Here is a 22,490-nt window from a genome sequence, read left to right on the forward strand (position 1 = left end):
AGAAGAATATAACAATAAGTTAAGCAGAACAAAATAAATAAATGCAATAATTTTAATTAATTAAGACTTTAAACAAATGATTTGTTTCCCATACTTCCCCCTTTTTCCATTTATATTTTTTGGTTACTGAAGCTTTTTGATCATTGCATAGGGCATATTTAGAAGAAAACATAAATTCATACGTGTAATGAAATGGCAAAAGATGACAAAAAACTGTTCTCTATCCTAAGGCTTTTTTTCATAAGACAAATCTTTTCCTTCTTTAATTTGTTTGTGTATTCCAGCAACACTCTGTTCTGTGATTCTGCTAGTTTTCTCCAATATATCCTACTGTATATATTAAGAAATGTGATACTGATATGCAAAGTCAAAACCCTTTTTTTATCAGTAAATGCCTCTTAAATACATATGGGTGAATCTTTTTGGCATATGTTGGCCCCATTCCATGTTTGCTAAACATTTAACATGAAAGGGCCATAATACCCAAATGTTGAAGCAGTTGAAACTGATGCAGCATAGCTCTAAAAAGCTGACTAGAAATGATCACCTCAACATCTCTTTGAAAAAAAAAAAGATATTTCTTAAGTATTCACACCCCACTGTAAAGATACTTTACGCATCCAGTCAGGATGCTTGTCCCAGGACAAGCTAGGGAATGTGCAACACATGTGCAGGCACAGTCATGTTATTTTCCTATTCATTTTAAGTAAGTTCTGTGAAATCTTATGAGATTTCAGTGAAATCTCATGAGATCCCACAGCAAAGGCAAATTATTACCTCAGCATTGCTAATGCTGATAAGCTATTTTTTCTCAAACTTGCAGAAGGATAGCAACTGAAGTATTACTATTTACACAGCACTTACTCTGGCGAGCTAAACAAATTTTGAGGTAAAATATCTTCATTTTTTACTTAGAGATGTTCAGGTGATATTTTCATTTCAGCGTTTCACAATCATGCTGCATCACTTTCAAGTGATTTAGCATTTGAGTATTATGTTCCTTTAATGTTTGATAAAAAAGGTAATTTTCCCCTTTATTGAATTTAACATATGTTTACTGAATGTTGAAAAATTATTGCTATATGCTTCAGTTTAAGTTTACAGGAATCAATATTTAAAAGTAGTATTCTAATTTTGCAGTTGATTATCCAAAAGATACATTTGGTACTTGAATATCAACATTTAGGTGCCCATTTAACAAACTCCGTAGTGATCTTCTGGGCACGTGTTTCTGGCGAGCCTTCAGACTTGCCAGAAACAGCAGTTATGAAGCAGCGGTCACAAAGACCGCTGCTCCATAACCTGTCTGCCTGCTCTGAGCAGGCGGACAGACATCGCCGGAAATCAACCCGAGTGCGATCAGGTTGATTGACACCTCCCTGCTGGCGGCCCATTGGCCGCGAGTCTGCAAGGGGCGGCGTTGCACCAGAAGCTCTTGTGAGCTGCTGGTGCAATGCTGAATATGGAGAGCGTATTGCTCTCCGCATTCAGCGAGGTCTGGCGGACCTGATCCGCATTGTCGGATCAGGTCCGGCAGACTTTGTTAAATAGAGGCCTTAATCTAAAGACACATTCCAATGGCAGAAAAATATTAAGGGGGGCATTTGTTCTGTGATTTTAATGGTTAAATACAGACATGTCCTTGCTCTCAACATACTACAACAGAGGTTAAGATTTGTTGATGGGCTGGTGTGAGGTATGGCTCCTACCAAAAGGGAGAAACCAATAATGGCTGGTAATACAATGATAAAAAGGCATATTTTTGAAGTTAGATAATTATATTAAGCCTAATAGTAAAGACTTGCTAGTATGAAGTTTTCCCAATAAATTTAAATGTTAAAAAGATGCATACAATTAAAGGGATTCTGAACCCAATTTTTTTCTTTCGTGATTCAGATAGATCATGCAATTTTAGATAACTTTATAATTTAATCCTATTTTCATTTTTTCTTCATTCTCTTGGTAGCTTTATTTGAAAAAGCAGGAATATAAGCTGACAAGCCAGCCCATATTTGGTTCAGCACCTGGGTAGCGCTTGCCGATTGGTGGCTAAATGCAGCCACCAATCAGCAAGCACTATCCAGGATGCTTAATCAAATATGGGCCAGCTTATAAGCTTAACATTCCTGATTTTTAAATAAAGATAGCAAAAGAACAAAGGACATTGATAATAGGAGTAAATTAGAAAGTTGCTTAAAATTGCAAGCTCTATCTGAATCATGAAATAAAAAAAAATTGGGTTCAGTATCCCTTTAACTTGAACTCCAACTGAAACAAATGTTGGCTTATTTAGCAAAGGGACATCCATTTCTCGAAAATAAATAAGAAAATAATTAAATAAACACTAATATTTTTAGAAATATTCTCTTCTAGATGGAAACGAAAAGATTTTTGAAGGAGCATATTTATCAACGTGCGAGCAGACATGATACGATGTAGCGTATCATGTCCGCTGCACATCGATAAATGTGCACCAGCACATTTGTGAACTGCTGGTGCAATGCTGCCCCCCTGCAGATTCGAAGCCAATCGGCCGCTATCAGGGGTGTCAATCAACCCGATTGTATTTGATCTGGTTGATTTCTGTCCGCGGCCTCAGAGCAGGCCGACAAGTTATGGAGCTTTAGAATACGGCGCTTGATAAATAAGCCCCTATAACTTCACTGTGCAAGTGAATATACACTAAACGCACAGTTTAACTTCTATTCACCTCTTAAATCATATAGGTTTGTCTGATAAAGAAAAATGTAATGTTATGTCAAGCTATTGGAATTCCAATCTGTCTCCTAGAGATGTTTGCATATGCAAGACCACGTGATACAGACTTTTTCTTATAACAGACATATTACAAGGGAATACAGCACTCTTAGGGGTTAAGTATGATGAGTCAACATTTCACATTTTTGCAGGTTTTGAGAAGGCAGATGAGGCAGGATATTGATGCAGCATATGATGGTTGATTCAGCTGTATGGAGAAAGGCTACTGATGATAGGGAAGCCATAAGTAAACCAGACCGAATGTTCTGACTGCACAAATTATCGGATAAAAGATTTTTGAATAACAGACACTGTAAATTTATGTAAGCACAATAAGTAACCAGACATTACAAGCTGCTGGTTATTGCTTATGCAAGCTCGCGGTAGCAATTAGCACTCAGAAAAATTTCTAAAAGTCCCTCGAATGCCCCATAAAGTAAAGGGTCTTATAGTTTTTTTAGACAAAAGTAGCATTTTTTTCCCATAAAAAACTACTGCACTAGGCAGTTTTTAGGGGTTAGAAGTGGCGGGTGTGGGGTGTTAGAAAAAAAAAAACGGCACTGAAATTTGCTTTTATATTGTGGTCTGTGTGGTCTAGCTAAGCACATTTGATTAGCCAATGGAAAGAAGCATATATGTGCAGCCACCAATCAGCAGCAAACTCCCAGCATTGCTGGCTGCTTCTGGGCCTACCAAAGTATGCATTTTTAACAAAAGATAACAAGAGAACAAAGCAAACTAGATAATGGAAGTTCATTGGAAAGTTGTTTAAAATTGCATTCCATGGATTCTATTTCTTAAGCAGCAAATGCTGCAACCTTTTAGGTATTGGATTGAAATCATCCCGATCCCCATAGTCTAATTCACTTGAAAGTCTCAGCTCACCAGCTACTCTTTTTACTGTTATCTGCATGGTGAAAGAAAAAAACTGAATTTTCTGTGCAGAGTTCACACTTTGATTTACTGTGGTTTTATGGGATTTCACTAAAATCTTCTGCATGCTTTTTGGAAAGTCCCAGGGCTAGTATCCTGATTGGATGCTCTCTTTACAATGGGGTTCAACTTCTAAGGACAATTTGACGTAAAATATCTTACTTTTTTAAATAAGGACGTTAAGGTGATATTTTCTAGTAAACTTTTTATAGATAAGCTGCATGACTTTCAAGTGCTTTAACATTTGGGTGTGGCAACCTTACAGTGATTGGAAGGGAGTGGGAAACATAAAATATGAGGTCATAAAGAATAGAACCAAATATTTTGATAACAGTTAAGAATTGTTAAAGTCACCTTGCCTGTCCTAACTCCTGTCTGAAGAGAAAGTGCAATGGGACAGTAAAGTTTAAGAAGAAGAAGAAACAAAAAGCTTGTCTGAAATTACAGTCCAAAGATATACCATTTGAAAAGTCTATTCAATATATGTTATCTCCTTTGCTGTAGCCAATAAAGGGCATATTTAAATTAACACTAATCAATATTTTTGTACAATGTTACAACCATGTAAAATTGAATTTCTTGAACAGTCAAACAAGAATTTCTATGAGTGAAGGTGTTTATAGCCAAACATTACTTTGCCCAATTGAAATAAAATAATGTGTCTGTGACAAAAATGCAATAAAGTTATTTAAGAAGACAAAGACAAAGCGATAGGATAATATATTAGAGCTATGCATAAAGAGGAGACACTTCGACAGCTCATATGCTGTGCATATGTTTATATATATATAGAAAGATATGTATCAGAAATGTAGACCATGCTTTTTAAATATACACAGCAGCTGCAAATGTCTGAAATGCTAAAAGAAGCTTGGCATAAGGAAAAAAGCTACAGCACTGAGAAATATCATTTTAATTAAAGAGACCTTTGTTATATATGCATAGAAAATACTAGAAATTACACATTGAATCGCAGAACATCTGAAAACAAATTAAAGCTTTGAGCACTGTAATTTTGTAAGCATAGTTTGTATTGTTTTCTAATCCATGGAAATGCCCCTTAAAAAGTAGTTTAAACATTCTTTTTTTTATTATTTCATACGCTGTGGCAAATAGTGATAGATAAATCAAGCTCCTGCAATTATCAAACAATCACTGGGTAGACTGTTAATGGACAGTGTATCTTCTAATTCAGTTTTCTGGGCACAGCAAATGGGCCGGATTTTCATGATATTTGAAGTAAAGCACTAGTGAAATAATCAGCTGATTGGTAACCATGGTTACTTTCCTGCTCCCATCCATCAGTTAAATATTTCACCTGAGCTAAAGTTCAGATATTATAAAACTCTGGCCCATTGTTGTGCCCTGAGGAATGGAGTTGAAAATCACTGGTGTAGAATATACCCTAGCCACGATTTATTGAGTATAATTAAACAATTAGGGCTAGATTGCGACTGTAGCATCATTTAGTGCTCCTACCTGTGCGTTAACTTTGCTAGAAGTAAGCTTTTTGCACGCGTTAGGTAGCATGCAGATTGCTAGTGGAAAGTAAAAAGTTTTTGCACAAGCGCTAACCTGATGTGCGCAAAAAGCCGAACTTCAAATATGGCAACATTGTTACCGCATTCCCCCATGGATTTCAATAAAGCATGAAAAGTTGGGAAAAAACTAACGCCCTTAGTGGCGTGCAAACCCGATCGCGTTTTCTCAAGTGCGCTAACCCAACATAACATATTAATATTTCTCATTCCAATATTCTTCACATAGAACAATATGTTTGATTTATTCTTAAATAAATATATATATATATATATATATATATATATATATAATGGTTTTTAAGTAAAAAAAAATACATATATACACATATAAACACACACACACACACACACACATATATATATATATATATATATATATATATATATATATATGCAGGAGTGGAAAAATATCACTATGGTTTACTAGTCAGAGGTTAAAGTCAAAATTTCTAAATTACACCTATATATATATATTTATATATATATATATATATATATATATATATATATATATATATATATATATATGTATATATATTTATTTATGCATACATATACATATTTAGACATGTATATGTATGCAGCTCTATGTTAAAGCCTTTTGCAGTACTTTTTTAACACTTTTTAATAATAAATAATGCAATATTTTATTTTAATAATTTTTATTAAACATTGTTTTTATGAATGTAACTGTACTTTTAAATGTATTTTTGATGTGTTATGTGCAACTTTTTGTCTCGCGTAACAGCTAACCAAAGCTCTGAATTTGCCCTATCCTGACGCTCATTTAATTCAATTGCACTCAAGCAAACGCGTTTACTTTCAACTTGTAAAATGCACATTACTTCTGACGCGCGCAAAGGACCACAATAAACCCCTTATCGCTCACGCACTACAGTTAGCACACTACTTGTAATTTAGCCCTTTATGGAGGATTATATTTTACGTTCATTATCCCTTTACATTAGTTTTCTCAATAGATACAATGGGCTGGATTTACAAGTGGAGTGGAGCGCAAAATATCTATTTTGTGAGGGCGATATTTGTGCTCCACTTAGTAATACCAGCGCACTCAAATGTGCGCTGGTATTACAAGTTAGGTGCAATGCAAACGCGAGGGGTTAAGTCGTGCAGTGATGAGCAGCAAAAGTGAAATTTATATGTATATGCTTAAATACATACATATATGTGTTTTTATGTGTATAGCTGATTTTGTCTGTGGTATCCCTACCTATACTGAAAGTTTCAATATTTAGTTATAGGCTAAAGAAAAGCTGTGTAATCATATTCAGCAGAAGAAATTACACTCTCAGTAGGCGGAAGAAAATATAAGCAATAAAATATTTATTTCTAATTGTTCTCTCAAAGTATTGAGTTTTGGTATGCAGACAAATAGAACATAAAGAAGCATGTGTGTCTGTGTGTACAGAAGGAGATAAAATAAGGATATCTGATTTCCCTGAAAACTCAACTGATTTTGATGGGTTGTGGTTTCAAAGAACATAACCAGCAATGCAACCATGTACATTTAAATATCTGCCTTTCTACCCCTTTAAAGCATTTATTTAATTTGCAGATATTTTGCAATACACTGCTTAAAGGGCATTGAACTCAAACATTGTATCATTTTGCATAGTTAAATTTTTTTTTTTATGAACTATCATTATTTATTTTGCCAGTGTTTTCTTTATTCTATATTTATCAAAATTAGGTTTTTGTTTTCTTCTGCCCAATAGAGGCTGGATTATTCTACACAATGACTGCTTGATCTGAGCAGTAGCTAATTTATACCTGTTGCTAAATGGCCAACGGAAAAGGTTTGAGTCGAAGTGTATTTTAAGTGTTATGCCACTGGACTGCAAAACAATGCAAAATGGGCTAACAAACACCTAGATTACCAGTTTTGCGTTTGTGTTATAACGCTGAAAAAATGGCCATTTCAGAGTTAAAACCGGAACGCAGCCATTACGAGTCTTGTCAGTATAGCTGTACCGCAAGCATTTTAGCCTGTAACGAAACGTCAGTCCCGCACTAAAAAAAAATGACGTTTTTGCATGGGATATCCATAGCGCTGCCATTACAAGTTTTGCGGTGAGGCTAAAAAGCTTGCGTTACAGCCTATACCGACACGTTCCGTTTTGCAATCTGAGACCAGTAGTTATGAGTTTTGCACCACAAAACTGTTACACAAAACTCATCTAAAGTGTTACAAAGTACACTAACACCCATAAAACTACCTATTAACCCCAAAACCAAGGCCCTCCCGCATCGCAAACACTAAATTAAACCTAAAATAAAACAAACAAATGTGATAGTGCACTAATTTGAATAGCCAATAGAATTTCATTAGCTCTCATACTATTGGCTGATTTGAACAGCCAAAAGGATTTCAGTGGCTCTCATCCTATTGGCTGATTTGAATTTCCAAAATCAAATTAGCCAATAGGAATGCGAGGGATGCCATTTTTAAATGGCTCCTTTGCATTGAAGATTCAGTATACAGTGGCGACCATATGAAGAGGGTGCTGTGTGCCGGATGTCTTCAGGATGGAGCCGCTCCGCGGGGATGAAGATAGAAGATGCTACCTGGATAAAGATATAAGATGCCGCCTGGATGGAGGAAGACCCCATCGCCTGGATGAAGACTTCTCGCCGCCTGGATGAGCATGGATGTCCGGACTTCAAAAACTGGAAATCGATCGTCGGGGGTTATTTTTAGTGTTTTTTTTTTGGATGGGTTTTTTTTTTTAGATAAGGGTTTGGGGCGGCTTGTCTTAAAAGAGATGAATGCCCTTTTAAGGACAAGAAAAATAGCTGAATGTCCTTTTAAGGGCAATGCCCATACAAATGCCCTTTTCAGGGCAATGGTTAGCTTAGGTTTTTTTTTAGAGATAGTTTTTTTATTTTGGGGGTTGGTTGAGTGGTGGGTTACTGTTGGGGGGTCTTTGTATTTTTTTTCAGGCAAAGAGCTGATTTCTTTAGGGCAATGCCCTACAAAAGGCCCTTTTAAGGGCTATTGGTAGTTTATTGTAGGCTAGGGTTTTTTTTTATTTTGAGGGGGGCTTTTTATTTTGATAGTATTTTTTTATTTTTGTTATTTATGTATTTTTATTTTTTTGTAACTGTAGATTTAATTTTTTTAGTAGTGTTAGGCTTTTTTAATGAGTAATTTAATTTATTTAATTTATAGTTATTTTAATTTTAGTATAATAGTAATATTAGTTTAATTTATAGTTTAAACTTCTTAGTTTTTTTCATTTCACAGGTATGTTTTTATTTATTTTAAGATAGGGATCTTGCAATTTTAATTTAAAGTTAGGGGGTTGTTAGGTTTAGGGGTTAATAGCTTAATTTATTTTTTTTGCAATGTGGGGGGGCTGTCGGTTTAGGGGTTAATAGGTTTATTTAGTGGCAGTGATGTGGGAGGCCAGAGGTTTAGTGGCGGCAATGTCGGGGAGTGGTGGAATAGGGGTTAATATCTTTATTATAGTGTGGGCAATGTTGGGGTAACTTTAGTATAGTGGCGGCGATATCGGGGTTAATAGATTTATTTCGGTGGCAGTGACATGGGGTTTATGTTAGGTTTAAACGTAACTTTTTTTCCCCATAGACATCAATGGGGTTGCGTTACAGAGCTTTTTCATTCTGCGATCACAGGTGTTAGGTTTTTTTCTAACACTTTCTCCCCATTGATGTCTATGGGGAAAGCGTGCACAAGCACGTCAAAGCAGTGCTTGGATTTTGTGCGGTATGGAGCTCATCGCCACCATACCATACGCAGAAGGCGGTTTTTTCAAAACTCGTAATGGCAGCGCTATGGAGAGTGAAATAACGCAACTTTTGTTGCGTTCGTTTTGCACCTTCTATAGCGCAAAACTTGTAATCTAGGTGAAAATGTCTTAAATTCTTTCAGAAAATGTATTTTCTATGCAGATATTTTGCACTTCAGTAATTGATTGCTCATATACTATGCATCAATAAAATGACTTCAATGCCTTACTATAATTTACTTTCATTTGTTAAACATATATTTTTCATAACACAACCCACTAAGCTGAAATGTTCCTGATGTATTTATTGCACAATGAATCTACTCTCTATTTAGTTTCCATGATGGCAATCTATTTTTACACACAAACAAATATATGAAAGCTGAGAGTGTCTGTGTCCTTGGTATGTGTCATTGATTAACTGTGCATTCCATAGTAGTAGTAGAAAGTATATATTTAACACGTAATATTGGAAATGTTTATTTCTATTAAGATAAAAGCAAAATAAAGAAATAGAAAAATTAAATTCACCTATTTAAAAAAATTATAAATATGTATCTCATATAATTTGGTAGATGCCCATATATTAAAGGGGCATGAAACTCAATTTTTTTTATTTCATGATTCAGATAGAGGGGCCCATTTATCAAGGGCTGGATGGAGCTTGAGGGCCCGTGTTTCTGGCGAGTCTTCAGACTCGCCAGAAACAGCAGTTATGAAGCAGCGGTCTAAAGACCTCTGCTCCATAACCCTGTCCGCCTGCTCTGAGCAGGCGGACAGAGATCGCCGGAATTCAATTGATTGACACCCCCCTGCAGGCGGCCGATTGGCCGAGAGACTGCAGGGGGCAGCGTTGCACCAGCAACTCACAAGAGCTGCTGGTGCAATGCTGAATACGGAGAGCGTATTGCTCTCCGCATTCAGCAAGGTATGTCGGACCTGATCCGCACTGTCGGATCAGGTCCGACAGACGTTTGGTAAATATCCCCCAGAGACTACAATTTTAAACAACTTTCCAATTTAATTCTATTATATAATTTTCTTTGTTCTTTTGATATCCTTTATTGAAAAGAATACCTAGGTAGGCTCAGGAGCTAGCTGCTGTTTGGTAGCTGCACATATATGCCTAATGTCATTAGCTTACAGATGTGTTCAGCTAGCTCCCTGTAGAAAGTGCTGTTCCTTCAATAAAGGATACAAAGAGAGTGAATAAAAATTTGATAATAGTAAAGTAAATTGGAAAGCTGTATGCTGAATCATGAAAGAACAATTTTGAGTTTCATGTCCGTTTAAGATTTTTGGAATAAAATGATCAAAGTATATTTAATAAACTGTAATGTTGATTTATCAGAGACCTGCCCTTTTGGCTACAATTTTACATCACAATATTTATTCAAATTCTCAAACTGAAACTGAATATTATTATAATATAATGGGCTAGATTACAAGTGGAGTGCTAAATATCGCTTGCGTGCAAGAGATATTAGTGCTCAACTTTGTAACTATTATTACTAGTAAATCGCAATGCAAACACGAGCTTGCGTTCGCATTGCTAGGAAGCATTGCGCTCACAAGAGCGTACTTCCATATGTCTCTATAGGAACCTCCTTCTGATGCCGTCAGAGATGGCATCAGAACCTCATGCTACAAAAGGGGGTAAGTAGCGCAGCGATGGGCAGCATTTTTAAATATATATATAATATAATACATATATACATACTGTATATATTTTCTGGGAACACACAGTTCCCATAGACCACAATGTAAAGGCAATTTTTAGTGAGTTTTTTTTTCTAACGCCCCACTCCCACCAACTTTAAAGCACCAAAACTGTCTAGTGCTGTTATTTTTTTGTTTTTAAAAAAAGGTAAAATAATAAAAAAAACTTTAATGCCCTCTATTTTTTTAAAATTGTAAATAACAGATACACAACTAAAGTAATGTTTTTTTATTTACTTTGGCTAAAAAACAATAAGGGCCAGTTTACGAGTGGAGCGCAAAGTATCGCTTAAGCAAGCTCAATATTAACCCCTAAACACTGCTTTGTGTAGTTTTTTAAATAAAAAAAAATGCTAATATTTTTAAATTTACACAGCCCACACTAGACTAAAATTTGGGGGCAATTGGGGCACTTTGTCTGATCTCTGGTTAATTTTCAGAGCGCTAATTGATACCGAAAGCTTGCGGTAGCAATAACAAGCCACTTGTAATGGCTGGTTAATTATCGTGCACCCGCAAATGGGCATCCGACAGTGCGGATCAGGTCCGCAAGACCTCGCTGAATGTGGAGAGCAATACGCTCTCCATATTCAGCATTGCACCAGCAGCTCACAAGAGCTGCTGGTGGAACGCCGCCCCCTGCAGACTCGCGGCCAATCGGCCGCCAGCAGGGGGGTGTCAATCAACCCGATCATACTCGATCGGGTTGAATTTTGGCGATTCCTGTCCACCTGCTCAGAGCAGGTGGAAAGGGTTATGGAGCAGCGGTCTTTAGATCGCTGCTTTATAACTGGTGTTTCTGACGAGTCTGAAGTCTCGCCAGAAACACGGGCCCACAAGCTCTATTCGGAGCTTGATAAATGGGCCTCTTTGTGTGTTAATTTATATAATCAAGACAGAAGAGCAACAAAAAATAAAAAAAACATAAAGAAATAATGAAATTAAATAAAATTAGCAAGAATCATTGGCTGTGTAGCTTGTTATTGTTTGCACCTGTCACATGTTATCACAGTTTTAATTTTCTATATAAATATATTTTAAATGTGTTTTTATTGTTTATATTTTCAAATTTCAGATACATTTTTTTTTGTTGCATAATTTTTTATTTTTCCACAGCCGTCTCTTTTAGGGCTGGACTGGGAATAAAAACAGCCCTGGAAAAATATGAAGACCAGCCCCATTTTCTGTTGAGTCAGTCCCATTCAGAATTAAATTATATTACTTTGTATTAAATTAAAGTGCCAGACTGTTGTGATATAGGCCCCCTACAAATAAAATGCATCTAATGATTACCCCTTTAAATTGTAGCTTTCCAGTCCCAGCTGTTGCAGCCCACTGGGAAATCTCCTGGTAGGTCAATCCGGCCATGATCTCTTTTGAGTAATTCTTGGAAAAATATGGACTGTTGTACACGTGTTTCCACAAAACTACTATAAAGTAAATTTCATGGAAATCTAATCTACCTTAAAAGAAAATGATTATTCCTTCATTGCTAAAATCATGAATCATAAATGATCGCCTTATATTTTCCCCATCTATTTGGACATTAATAAAAAAAGATACAATTAGGAAACGAAAATATATTTCAGCACCCAAGTATTAAGTAAGGGTTTGCTGAATATTAAGCATGAGCTTAGGCTATTGTTCATGAACATTTATTACTTGCTGGTGAAAGGATTTTTGGAGTATTACAGCAATTCAATCCCTTTCCATATGCTAATGAGTTAATTTGCATGATGCAATCCATCACAGTCGATACAAACGTCTGTTCTTTCACTCGGTTATTTAAAATAGAAGGCACACATTTCTGCTTCAGCAGTGTTGTCATGTCCTATTAGGCTTTGGGAATTATTTTTACATGCAAAATCCAATTGTGCTTAAGGATGTTGAAATTCTAAAACCGAAGAACTTGAGTAACAGAAGTTATCACTACTGACAACTAGCAGGAAAAAATAAAATATGATTAGAAGGCTTCTTCTATTCACTTCATTAAAGTATAAACACTGCAATATGCTATCAGAATTATTATATTTTATTGCAAATATTTCAGCAATGCATATCTCGTTAAGTAACAATTACATATTTTCAAAAATACCATTAATTGCAAAAATGTTTGGCACCCTGTAATGAGGCATCAACTTCCGATATCTATTTATCTATCTATCTATCTATCTATCTATCAATCTAGCTATCTATCTATCATCTATCTATTTATCTATCTATCTATCTATCTATCTATCATCTATCTATCTATCTATCTATCTATCTATCTATCTATCTCTGTCTGTCTGTCTGTCTGTCTATCTATCTATCTAGCTATCTATCATCTATCTATCTATCTATCTATCTATCTATCTATCTATCTATCAAATCCTTAAACCTACTGTATATTCATTTCTATTGTAGTCCATCGGTATTTAATAAGTGCATATTGGTTTCTCAAACAAATTCCTAATATAACCGTGGGTGGCAGCATTCAGCTTTTTTTGGCGCCAGATATATTACTGTTAAAGTGCAACACATAAAGATCTAGATTTTAAAGGGACACTGAACCCAAATTTTTTCTTTCATGATTTAGATAGAGCATGACATTTTAAGCAACTTTCTAATTTACTCCTATTATCAAATTGTCTTACTTTTCTTGGTATCTTTATTTGAAATGCAAGAATGTAAGTTTAGATGCCGGCCAATTTTTGGTGAACAACCTGGGTTGTTCTTGCTGATTGGTGGATACATTCATCCACCAATAAAAGAAAAAGCTGTCCAGAGTCTGAACTAATAAAAAAGCTTAGATGCCTTCTTTTTCAAATAAAGATAGCAAGAGAACGAAGAAAAATTGATAATAGGAGTAAATTAGAAAGTTGCTTAAAATTGCATGCTCTATCTGAATCATGAAAGAAAAAATTTGGGTTCAGTTTCCCTTAACTTTAACACTAATATATGTGGAGCCCAAAAGAGCCAAATGCTACTATCCACGGCCATATATGTAATATACAAATATTGAATTTCGCACATACCTACAGCTACCTGCAGTCTGCAGGAAATGTGGGCAAATGCTAATCCCAACCGCAACATATAGAAATGGTGTTAAGCAATTGCAGTCTTAATTTTTTTTAAAGAAACAAAAAGAAGACGATCCCATGGCACAATATCTATGTTACTCAGATCCCATGGCACAATATCTCTGTTACTCAGATATCCCTTGTTAGAAAAACACCTTTATCTGGGGGATTTTCTAACGAGCGATTTTCTAACGAGTAACAGAGATACTGTGCCACTGGAGGGTCTTTTTTTCTTTTCTTTTGCCACAGTGTACTTGATTTATGTTTATAAGAAGAGCTGACCATGGCACAGTGTGGAAAACATCCAGAATTATCATCATTAGCCTTCTATTGGCTCCTTTGTCATCTCTTGAATCTAACTTGTGGAGTGAGATATATTGGAAGTATAATTGTTATTATTTTTATTTCATACTCGCCTTTTCTTTATTGTAAGATACAGCACTTTTGCCTTCTGAAAGGAGATTTCTATCCATAAATGTGATTTAACTTTGTTGATGATATTTTACACAGTTTTCTTTAAAAAAATGTTTTAGAAGTCCCAAAATTCATGTTGAAAATAATCACAATTTACAGCATCTAGAACACTGTGTTGCTATGATTTCACAATAATAGAAATCTTACAAGGTTCTTATTTTTTTTTATTTTTTTTAAATGGTATAACTTGTCACAAACAGTGACATTTACAAATCATGAAAATAAACTGCACTCTCAGGGGTCAATTTATCAAAGTGTCAATCAGCCCCAATCCATCTGTTTCCATGTGAGCCTTCAGGCTCGTCTGAGACAGGAGTTAAGAAGCAGCAGTCCTCTGAGGCTGCGGTCTGCAATCCATCCAATTGTGTACGATTAATCTGTAGGTCACCAAGTAATAAAATTGATTATATAATAAGATATCAAAAATTATATTCTTGCAATGATAATGAAAAAACTGAAGAGCGCCACTGATACTATGGGCTAGATTTATTAAAGCCCTATGGCTGCAAGTTCTCACAACAACTTGCTTGCCGTAATTTATCAAGCAGCGGTCACCAGACCGCCGCTTCCCTAACCTCTTCGCCACCTGTAAGGTGGCGAAATTCAATCTCCTCGGTCTAGTCAGACCGAGGAGATTGACAGCTCCTGCCGCGCGTGATTGGCTGTGTGCGGGCAGGGGGCGGGATTGCACGCGAGCGCAAAATTGCGCTTGTGTGCAATGGCAAATACCTGCAGGTAATTTCGCCCCGCCACAAGCAAGCTGAGGCATACAGGGGCGCCTATACGTGACCCTGTCCGCCTCAGCTTTAATAAATTTAGCCCTATGTTATACATTATAACATCATGTCTAGTTCCTTTGTACTGTATTGATACATCATAAATTTTCAAGTAGGCATTGATGTATTAGGATACAATTCACTTGCAACACATTCTTTAGTGTTTATACTGCTAATCAAGCTGTGATTAATCACTCTGTATAGAGGTTGCAACTATGTTTGCATTTTTTGCACATTGTGTTTTATATATTTAAATAAACATTAGTATTGAAACCACTAGGTTGTTTTGCACAATCTTTTGTTAGCGCTGTTACCATTTGTCATTTATATATTCTTGCAATGTAGGAGAAATAGTCTCCATCAATATACATAAATGCAACTTTCCAAGTATAGCTTAAAGGGACAGTCTACACCAGAAAATGTATTGTTTTAAAAGACAGATAATCCCTTTAGTACCCATTCCCTAGTTTTGCAAACCCAATACAGTTTTATTAATACACTTTTTTACCTCTGTGATTATCTTGTATCTAAGCCCCTGCAAGGCAGTTCTGGGGTTCTTCATCCCAGTGACAGAAAAATACATAGTGTGCTGTGCTTAATCAAGGCTCAAAACAATGTGAGGGGATAAAATACGAGCAAGTCCCCACGATATAGTCCAGAGGAGCGTTAATACTTATCCAATGCCATTTTTATGTAATGTCTTGATTAAAAGTTCCTGCCATCAGAACATCACCGGCAATAGAGTAGTGAAATGAGTGCAGCCCAGAGCAACAGTGGATGGAGCCACAACAAAACCATCTGATCCCTTAACGATAGCATTAGCGCTGGAGACTTCAATCTCCATGGGGTCCCACCCCTCCTCCCCGGTGTGGTAAACAATATGTGTCTTTGTCTCTTTCAGGAAAAGATTCAATGTTGACTGGCTGAAACGCTGAATTCTGCAGAGCGTGAGATGGCTCGGTGCTGCAGTCGGATCCCACGTGACAACCGTCAAAAACCTCGCCTTGAACAGGGGAAGGGTCACCTGAATATTTTGGCACTTTGCAGGTATTATATATCCCTCCATTCGATGCCTTACTAGTATGGGAAACACCCGTATAAGGTGTTGTCTGATGTTGCAATGGTAAAGGCTCCACTTCTGGATGTTGCAGCCTATCATGGCCGCCGCCCAGACACGTCCCCAAGTTTATTGTTTTTTTATGTCCTCCATTATACAGGACTTGCTCTTTTCCAAAGTATTTTTCATATACAGTGGGCAAGATTACAAGTGGAGCACAAAATATTGTTTTAGGTAAAGCGATATTTGCACTCCACTTTGTAAAACCAGTGCACGCTAATGTGTGCTGGTATTACAAGTTTACAGCAATGCGAATGCGAGCTAACATTTGCATTGCTGGGAAGCATTGTGCTCACAAGAGCTCGCTTCCATAGGCTGCGTCTGTGACAGCATCAGAACCTTACCTCACGCAGAGAAGAGGTAAGTAGCACAGCGATGGGCAGCAGTTAGTAAATATATATGTATATGTCTATATACATATATATTTATGTGTTAATATGGCTATAACATATAAATATATATGTATATAAGCTTATACATATATATTTACTGGGATAACACCGTTTCCATAGGCCGCAATGTAAAGGAATGTAAAGGCACATTTCAGTGCCTTTTTTTCTAACACCCCACTCCGCCCCAACACCAACTCTAATGCCCCAAAACTGCATAGTGCAGTTGTTTGTTAGTAAAAAAAAATAATACTACTTTTATTAAAATAAAAATCTATAATGCCCTCTATTTTGAGGGCATTTGGGGCTCTTTTAGAAAATTAACCAGAGATCGGATCTCTGGTTAATTTTCTGAGCACCAATTGCTACTGAGCTTGCGGTAGCAATAGCCAGCCACTTGTAATGGCTGGTTAATTACCACGCTTCCTCAAATGGGCAAATTTGCCTGTTTGCAGGAGCACAATAATTTTAGTGCTCCACTTGTAATCTAGCCCAGTATCTATAAAAACTATTCATATTTATTTTAACATAGGTCACCAATGCAACATTGTTTTATAGCTCAGCTTACGTAAATTGATGTTTTTATTAAATAATACAAAGAATGTGTTGCTTTAGTGTGTTACCAAGATCTCTACCACTTTGTTTTTAATCCATTTAGATATTGGCAGCACTGCCAAACTGAAGTTAATCTTGGACGAGTGAGCTGTACCAAACCTACAGTAGTTACAATGTGCAATTCAGCTCTATTGATATTATGTACAAATAAATTATGTGATATATTGTTTGGTGGCTAATGAACCATATAATTTGAGTGGGTTACAAACTAGTAATTTGTAATATGAAATATTGATATGTCATAATAATTGCACTAGGGAAACATGGGTAGCTATAAAACACTAGACCACCACATTACTATTACAGTAATTATTAAATGAATCACTTGTGTTTAGCCAAAAGTAGCTAAAAAGAATCAATTGAGCTGAGCCAAAAGTTTCTCTTGGTTTACCAGAGCTGAATAGATGAGCAACAGTTTTTCACAGACTGATGACAATACTGTGGAGATATTAAAGCTGTCCACTGTAGCTTTTAGTCATCTGTGGTTTGTTTGATGCTAATGTTCAACTTATGGTTGTAGAAGGTATAGGCTTTTGTTGAGGTCTGAATGTTCAACCAATTCTGTCCACTACTTGTATAAGTGTTTGGAAGCAAGAATGGTCTTGATATCATTTATTTAGCTTAAGGAAGAGAGAATATTAACAGAGAAACTAAACAACTGAGAGAAAATAATCTCTGATTAATATAAGGCAACTTAGAAACCCATGTGGAAGAAAATGAAGAACACTTTGACAATCTAATATCTTATAAAAGTCTATAATGAAAAAAAAAAAGAAACAGAGATCTTGAAGACAGAAAAGAACCAGAATTCCTTGGTATGCACTATATTGACCTTGATAATATCAAGCTATTAACTCGCATGAGGAATTCATATATTTATTGCTGAAAATACAATAAAACATGGTGCAAACATATTACAACGTGGTTCCATTGTAACAAAAAAAAGGCTGCATACATTGATTCAATAAGCCTGGCTACAGTGTTACAAACATTCGCCTAGATTTAGAGTTTTGTCGGTAAAGACCCGCGTAGCTAACGCAGTTTTTTTCCTACCGCTGCTTCCAAACAACGCTGGTATTGAGAGTTGTCTGAAGGGCTGCGTTAGGCTAAAAAAGGGGTGAGCGTTGAGCCGAATTTACCGCCACTTCAACCCTCAATACCAAGCGGTAAGCTGGCAAAACGTGCTCGTGCACGATTCCCCCATAGGAAACAATGGGGCAGTTTGGGCTGAAAAAAAACCTAACACCTGCAAAAAAGCAGCGTTAAGCTCCCAACGCAGCCCCATTCCCCCTTCTGGCTTTCCACACAGCATCACTTATGGACTCTAACCTCATCTCATACTGCATGTTTTGATTTTGTGCTTAATATTTTATTAGTCACAATTGGTGTTTAAAGTTAACTAGCACAACTTTCCTGTCCATTGCGAATCTCTGTCAATTAAGATTTTGTACTTAGATCTTATTTACCTGGTATTGCTATTAATATATATTTTTTATTTAGGAAACTGCTCTAGTTTATACATTGTAACAATCACTGTGTGAACACTAACAATTGTCTAACACGGAATGTCTATATCTTTATAAGTATTGTGAAAACAACTATTTATATAGGGATATATATGCTTTGTTTGATATATTGTGCCAATGGTAATGTATTGGTAACTTCACAATTATTTTTTGGTTCAGTACTTATAGTATACTTATAATTTCAGTCTGATACCCTGAGCGCCCATTACATTTTACTATTCCTTGGTTTACCATTTCTTCTTATTAAGGTTGGGGTTTTTTTGGGGGACCCAACAACCCTAATAGGTAATTTTGGGCAGCACAGTGTTAACTATAATCTATATAGTTTTTATAGTGTTCACTTTTGAGGCAAATACCTATTTTGCGCCGCTATCACAATTCTGTCTTCTTCTCAAACATATATATATATATATATATATATATATATATATATATATATACAGTATATAAATATAGAAGCAAAAGAAGAGTGCACTCGCCAGGACTTTTCAATGATTTATTTCCTAAGATGTGAACGTTTTTGAGGGTTTAGCCCCTTCCTCAGACAGACAAAAAACAAATGTGCATAGTCCAACACCAGACACCCTTATAACAGAAATGCCATCCAATCACATGCTCTCCATGGTAGGGTGCCACCCATAAAGTGACATCACCATCCCTAGCAACGAGTGTGAATGGTCAATTAGCAAACTTAACATAAATATATACAATACATGATACAGCAGGAGAGCAAGTCAAAGAAAATGTAATCATTAAATAAACAATATAGTTAAGTGCATACATAAATCATCATATGTGTAAATGTGGGACACCATGCAACAAACAATATTTTCATATTTTCATAAGGCCCTAGATGTATTTGGCCCTTATACTATATGAACCAAAAATGTACCGTATAACCATCATCTGAATAAAAGAGTAAACATACCTAGGGCAAATCCTATGTGCATATAGGAATATAGATATGGCAAGGAGCAACTGTGTAAACAGATGAGGAGACAATAGGCCAGCAACCATATGTAAAAAAATGGGAAACCGTTTATAGAGTTACGGGGGAGCCAAACGTCATGGGCCCGTTGTCATAGCAACGATAAACACACCATGGCCCATATGGCAACAAGTAATAGCCTTTCAAATAGCGCAAAATATGCTTATAAGGATAATCAACCCACATTAATATAACAATATTGGTTGTGCAAAGATGGGGAATGGATAGTAAAGGTGTTATCTATCTTTAAAAAAATTCAAGTATACGGTCCCTTTAAAACCATCAGCGTATATGATGTTCATAGCAAAACAAAAACATGAAATGGTACTGAAATATGCATGTTGTTTAACCTTCAATATCTAATGATCCTCTATATAGACCCACTTTTCTCCAGGATAAAACTATATTAACCACTTTATATCTTTTAAAAAAAAAATATTTTGAAGTTAGAAACTGAACAAAACTTCTAAAAAACTTCAACAACCCCCATACTAAACCTGGTGTATGTCCTACTTTATCACTCGATCATCATGTCAAGTGATTTGTTTTGTCCACAAAAGATTGAAGTGAGAACAAAGTAAATATATGAAAGTTATACCTGCTACCACCGGAGACTTCCTGTCATCCAGTAGTTGGACTGCTGTGCTAGCTGTCACCACATTACTTTTGTTTTCTGATCCTGAAATATAAAATATATATCACATTTAAAATCAAAGGAAACATGATGGAGAGAAGGATATATGATTAAGAAAACCCTATATTATTAATACAGCTGTTAATTATTTTTCACTTGGAAGCAATAAACAGAGATTAAACTACTGAGAACCACTACAGTACCATGGTTACTACTTACAAGAGATGTACATTCGTTACCATACAGACTCCAAAATTTACAAATTCTTATTTGTTGCATTGGTATGAGAATGCATAACAATATGCCACCTACACAAATTGAAAAAATTATGAATGGATTTATCAATGAAATTCATTAATTTGTTATTCTTTCAAAATTACCCCGCCCCCCAAAAAAACTACTAATACAAACTCTACATTATTACCCTCATTAACCAATATCTGAAACCCCCTGCTCTTTAAACCCACTACACTAAAATCCCTAACTGCCACCTCCCTATTGCACTAACTGTGGGACTCCCCACTGTAACTAACCCATTAGTTGCAGTGAAGGTTAAGTAGTTTGGGGGGGTAATTGCAGTGGGGGACCAACAATTTAAGGGCTAATTGTTGTGAAGGTTTAGGGGGTTTAATTGTAAAGTTAAAGGGTTTATGGGCTGAATTGAGTTAACAAGCAATTTTTTCTTAATTTATGATATATGCTAGGCACATATAAAAAACAGGTTTCATTACAATTTTTTGCTGGGTGGATGCACTAGTATACTTAAATGGACATTACTCTGCTGGATACTACTAACCACTGTTATAACTAACCATGCTATTGTTTTTTCTCTTCTGCCTGAAGCTCCCTTCAAAGCCATTTTTATTTTAGTCCCTTGCAAGTGCTGCATCATCACATTGGGCACCACCATCTTGGAGTTTAAAGGGACATGAAACCCAATTTTTTTTATTTCATGATTTAGAAAGAGCATACAATTTTAAAGATCTTTCCAATTTACTTCTATAATTATCTAATTTGCTTCATTCTCTTGAGATCCTTTGTTGAAACGGATATCTAAATAGGCTCAGTAGCTGCTGATTGGTGGCTGCCTTATGTGATTGACTCATTTATGTGCATTGTTATTTCTTCAACAAAGAATATCAAAACATTTAAGCAAATTAGATAATAGAAGTAAATTTGAATTTTGTAAAAATAAATTCTCTATCTGAGTCGTGAAAGATACATTTTGGGTTTCATGTCCCTTTAAGTATTCTCCCACCCTGTGAAAACTGCGATGCACATTCACAGATTAGTAAAATTATCTTCTTGACAATCTGTATTGCACAATTTAGTTTAACATGCACAATACAGAGCAGGCCTCTATGTTTTTGTAGCTCAGAGAATGATAAGGGGTAGTCATTACAAAATGAGTTGCTAACATTTCGGATACCGTAAGCCTTCCAGCAGTGGAAGTGTGTATCTGCTATGAGAGCACGGATGCCCTCAAAAGAATGTACAGAAGACAGGTGTGGGGCAAGTGATGCAATTTATCCCAAGAGGTAAAATAGAAGCTGGTAACTGAGTTCACAAGTCAGTGGGGTGCAAGGTAAACTATTTTTATATGTTGAATGCTTTACATAGAGCAAAGGGATGAGTAGAAAACAAAAGTAATAGAAAATGATGACCACCCTCCATGCAAGAGAGGTCATTTTAAGGTCTGTAACTGGTGTGGTTAACCTATAACTCTAGTACCAAGGTAGTACTCATAACAAGTTTGCTGGCACACAAATTATGGTCTATTAATTGGTTTTAATGGCCAAAAATGTAGTGCTTAATCATTTTTTTTTAATAAAGCCATGCTAAACATCAGAAACCAAGCTTTAATGTCTATATATCATTTGTAAAAAAAAAAAAAAAAAAGTTTTGTTTGAGATTATTATTAATGTAGGCATGCATTACCAATAGGTCTGCCATTCCTGTTCAAGAACTTCCTCTGATCTTGTGAAATATAAATGTCTTTGTGAAACAACCTTTCTTCTTCATGAATAATACATGTGCAATCTAGTTCTCAGGATACAAGGGATTAAACTTCCTATTTGATGTTTTGTTCCTTATAACCTACTGCAAAGTTTCTCCTACCTAAGCCTGTCCCCTTCTCCCAATAACTGACACTACTTCCCCAATAAAACAGAGGACCCCAGAGCTGTGAA

The 22,490-nt window shown here is 35.9% G+C and overlaps 1 protein-coding gene across 1 annotated transcript in view; it reads right to left on the minus strand.

The window, feature by feature from the left end:
• CACNA2D3 (calcium voltage-gated channel auxiliary subunit alpha2delta 3) overlaps positions 1 to 22,490 on the minus strand; it is a 1,718,630-nt gene that overhangs the window by 409,830 nt on the left and 1,286,310 nt on the right. The window contains 1 exon segment of the mRNA XM_053720740.1: positions 20,266 to 20,346. Coding sequence (XP_053576715.1) covers positions 20,266 to 20,346 — 81 coding nt within the window.

This window comes from Bombina bombina, chromosome 7 (genome assembly GCF_027579735.1).
Source record: "Bombina bombina isolate aBomBom1 chromosome 7, aBomBom1.pri, whole genome shotgun sequence".
Taxonomy (NCBI): Eukaryota; Metazoa; Chordata; class Amphibia; order Anura; family Bombinatoridae; genus Bombina; species Bombina bombina.